At 39.8% G+C, this 2,648-nt stretch overlaps 1 protein-coding gene across 1 annotated transcript in view; it reads left to right on the top strand.

Annotated features, from left to right (window-relative positions):
* The first annotated feature begins 392 nt into the window (after positions 1 to 392).
* Positions 393 to 2,648, top strand: part of LOC117959734 (electrogenic sodium bicarbonate cotransporter 4-like) — a 30,551-nt gene continuing 28,295 nt past the window's right edge. The window contains 1 exon segment of the mRNA XM_034897013.1: positions 393 to 462. Within this exon segment, the coding sequence (XP_034752904.1) occupies positions 393 to 462 (70 nt within the window).

A 2,648-nucleotide genomic window follows, 5' to 3' on the forward strand; every position in this document is an offset into this window, starting at 1 on the left:
CGTGTGTGCACGGGCTTCTTGGAGGAGAGTACTCGAGGGCCCTGTGGTGTGTGTCAACCCTCTTAAAGCCTCTGGCTCTTTGCTGCTGTGGAGATTTCAGTGGATTTCTGCCCCAGCTTAGAGGAGACCTGCTAGTTTCTCCTCTCTGGTCGAATGGCGCAGGTTTCTACAACTTAGACCGACACGTCAGCTGAGAGAGCGCAGAAAAGAAGCAAATACAGGACTTATGCGAGAAGGAGCCAGAGTGTTTTTAACTTCGCCCCCCTCATGGTGGCGAGCTAAGGATACTCGCCCTCAACGAGAGGACAGGAAGCTAGACCCCCAAAGCAAACCCTGAGGATCTCTCTCCTGTTCCCTTTGGGTCTTACCTCTGGTCTGAGGATCCAGGGAGCATGCAGGACGCCGGGGTGGCTTTTCCTTCGATTATGGCCTCGCGCTGGACTCTACCTGGCTCCCAAATAGGTAACAAGGGAATGAGGGGGGTAGGACCTGGATATAGAGTCGGGCTGCACGGTATAAGGAAAATATACGATAATGTTGAATATTGTAACAATATTCTATGAAAAGATACCAAAGTGGACTAAGTTGCGCTTATCTGCTGCTATTTTTTTTGTATTCTGCTAAAATCCAACAAACTGCTCGTTGAATTTGAAACAATTCAAAGGAAATCTTCCCCGACCCTCTTTAATTGACCAAGTTGAACTTTAAATTAAACATAAAAGGCAAAAACAACAACAAACAGTGCAGTTTCCTGCTGCTGTTTTTCTGTCAACCAACGACATGTCGCAGCTTTAAACAAAAACTTTTAGATGTTTTTTGGGGCATTTTAGGCCTTTATGTGGATAGGACGGCTTGGACTGGAAAGGGGAGAGAGAGAGGGAGGGGGGGATGTCACGCAGCAAAGGTCCGCGGGTCGGAATCGAACCCGCGGCCGTTGGGTTGAGGAGTAAACTCCATATATAAAAGGGGAGCTAACCAGGCGCCCATGCTGCAGCTTTTTGATGAGCTAGTATCTGCATTAAGAGATGATTTTATGGAAAGTTCCATCATTCCAATCTACAGTATATATATATATATATATATATATATATATATATATATATATATATATATATATATATATATATATCTCTTCTTTTTTGTACCTTTATTTGGGAAGCCTCACTTTTGCAGGATCAGTTCCAGATTCCTAGCTGGAACCTTCCTAGTACAACCACAGTCAGATCTGCTGCCACTGAGCAGCTCTACTAGAGTGGTTGGCGGTCGAGTGCCTTGCTCAAGGGCACCTTACTGCTGGGGATGAGGGAGGGGCGAGCGCTGCTCCTTCACTCCCCCCCCACACAGATGTTATCCTGCCGGTCTGGGGATTGAACCCGCGACCTCCTGGTCCACACCTTCAGGCCACCACTGCCCAATCGGAACGCACAGATTGGATAACAGGGGTGCAAAAATAATAATAATAATAATAATAATAATAATAATAAAAATAATAACAATAATAATAATAATAATAATAATAAATAAAAATAAATAATAATAAATAATAATAATAATAATAATAATAAAAATAATAACAATAACAATAATAATAATAATAATAATAATAATAAATAATAATAAATAATAATAAATAATAAAATAATAATAATAATAATAATAATAATAATAACAATAATAACAATTAATAATAATAATAATAATAATAACAATAATAATAAATAATAATAAATAATAAAATAATAATAATAATAATAATAATAATAATAATAACAATAACACTAGCTGTGCTACGCTGCTATGGTCTGTTCTGGCTGTTAGGCGTTTTTTTGCGATGTTTTGAATAGTTTTCGTAGCATTTTCCGAAGATTTCTAAGAACTTGTCTTAAGCCTAACTGGAGCTACATAACAACATTTTAGTTTATAATTGCGGTCCAGCTAATGAGATGCCCGATCTTTTTCGGGTTATTTCACAGATTTTTTCCTCTGATCTTATCGTGAAATTCAAAGTAGACAAACGGCGGCAACTGATGAGTAACACACCGCAGTGAGACACTGTCCTCGTCAATCGCTGCCATTTATTTACTGTAAGAAAGAGCAATATTTAGTGTTTTTATTTACAGGAACACAGATAAAATAACACAGTTAGGACTCAACAGAGAATACGTGTACGGGTTTGACCCGTATACCTCTGTCCCTCTGTAATATTTATAGACTATAATAATAGAAATAAAGATGACTTGACAACCTGGGAACATGAGCGGTGTTTATAAAGATCCCGAGGTGACATGTGACCGGGCTGAGGTGTAGTGGAAAGTGTTTGTGGAACATTGTGTTGTGTTACAGTTATTCACCGTGCTGCAGTTAACACAGATTACATAATTGTTCCCTCCCCGAGCGTACGTGTTGATTGAGGTTGTGTGTGTGTGTGTGTGTGTGTGTGTGTGTGTGTGTGTGTGAGTCCAGTGTGACGCTAAAAACTGTTCAGATCTATGAGTTCTTTGCTTTATTGGCTTTTTTTTCCCCGTAGCTTTTGGATCACAAGAGGAACAAACCAAGGCCGCACACACACACACATGCACACACATACACACACACACACACACACACACAGACACACACACACACACACATGCATGCAGACACAAACA

Source organism: Etheostoma cragini, chromosome 16, assembly GCF_013103735.1.
Source record: "Etheostoma cragini isolate CJK2018 chromosome 16, CSU_Ecrag_1.0, whole genome shotgun sequence".
NCBI lineage: Eukaryota > Metazoa > Chordata > Actinopteri > Perciformes > Percidae > Etheostoma > Etheostoma cragini.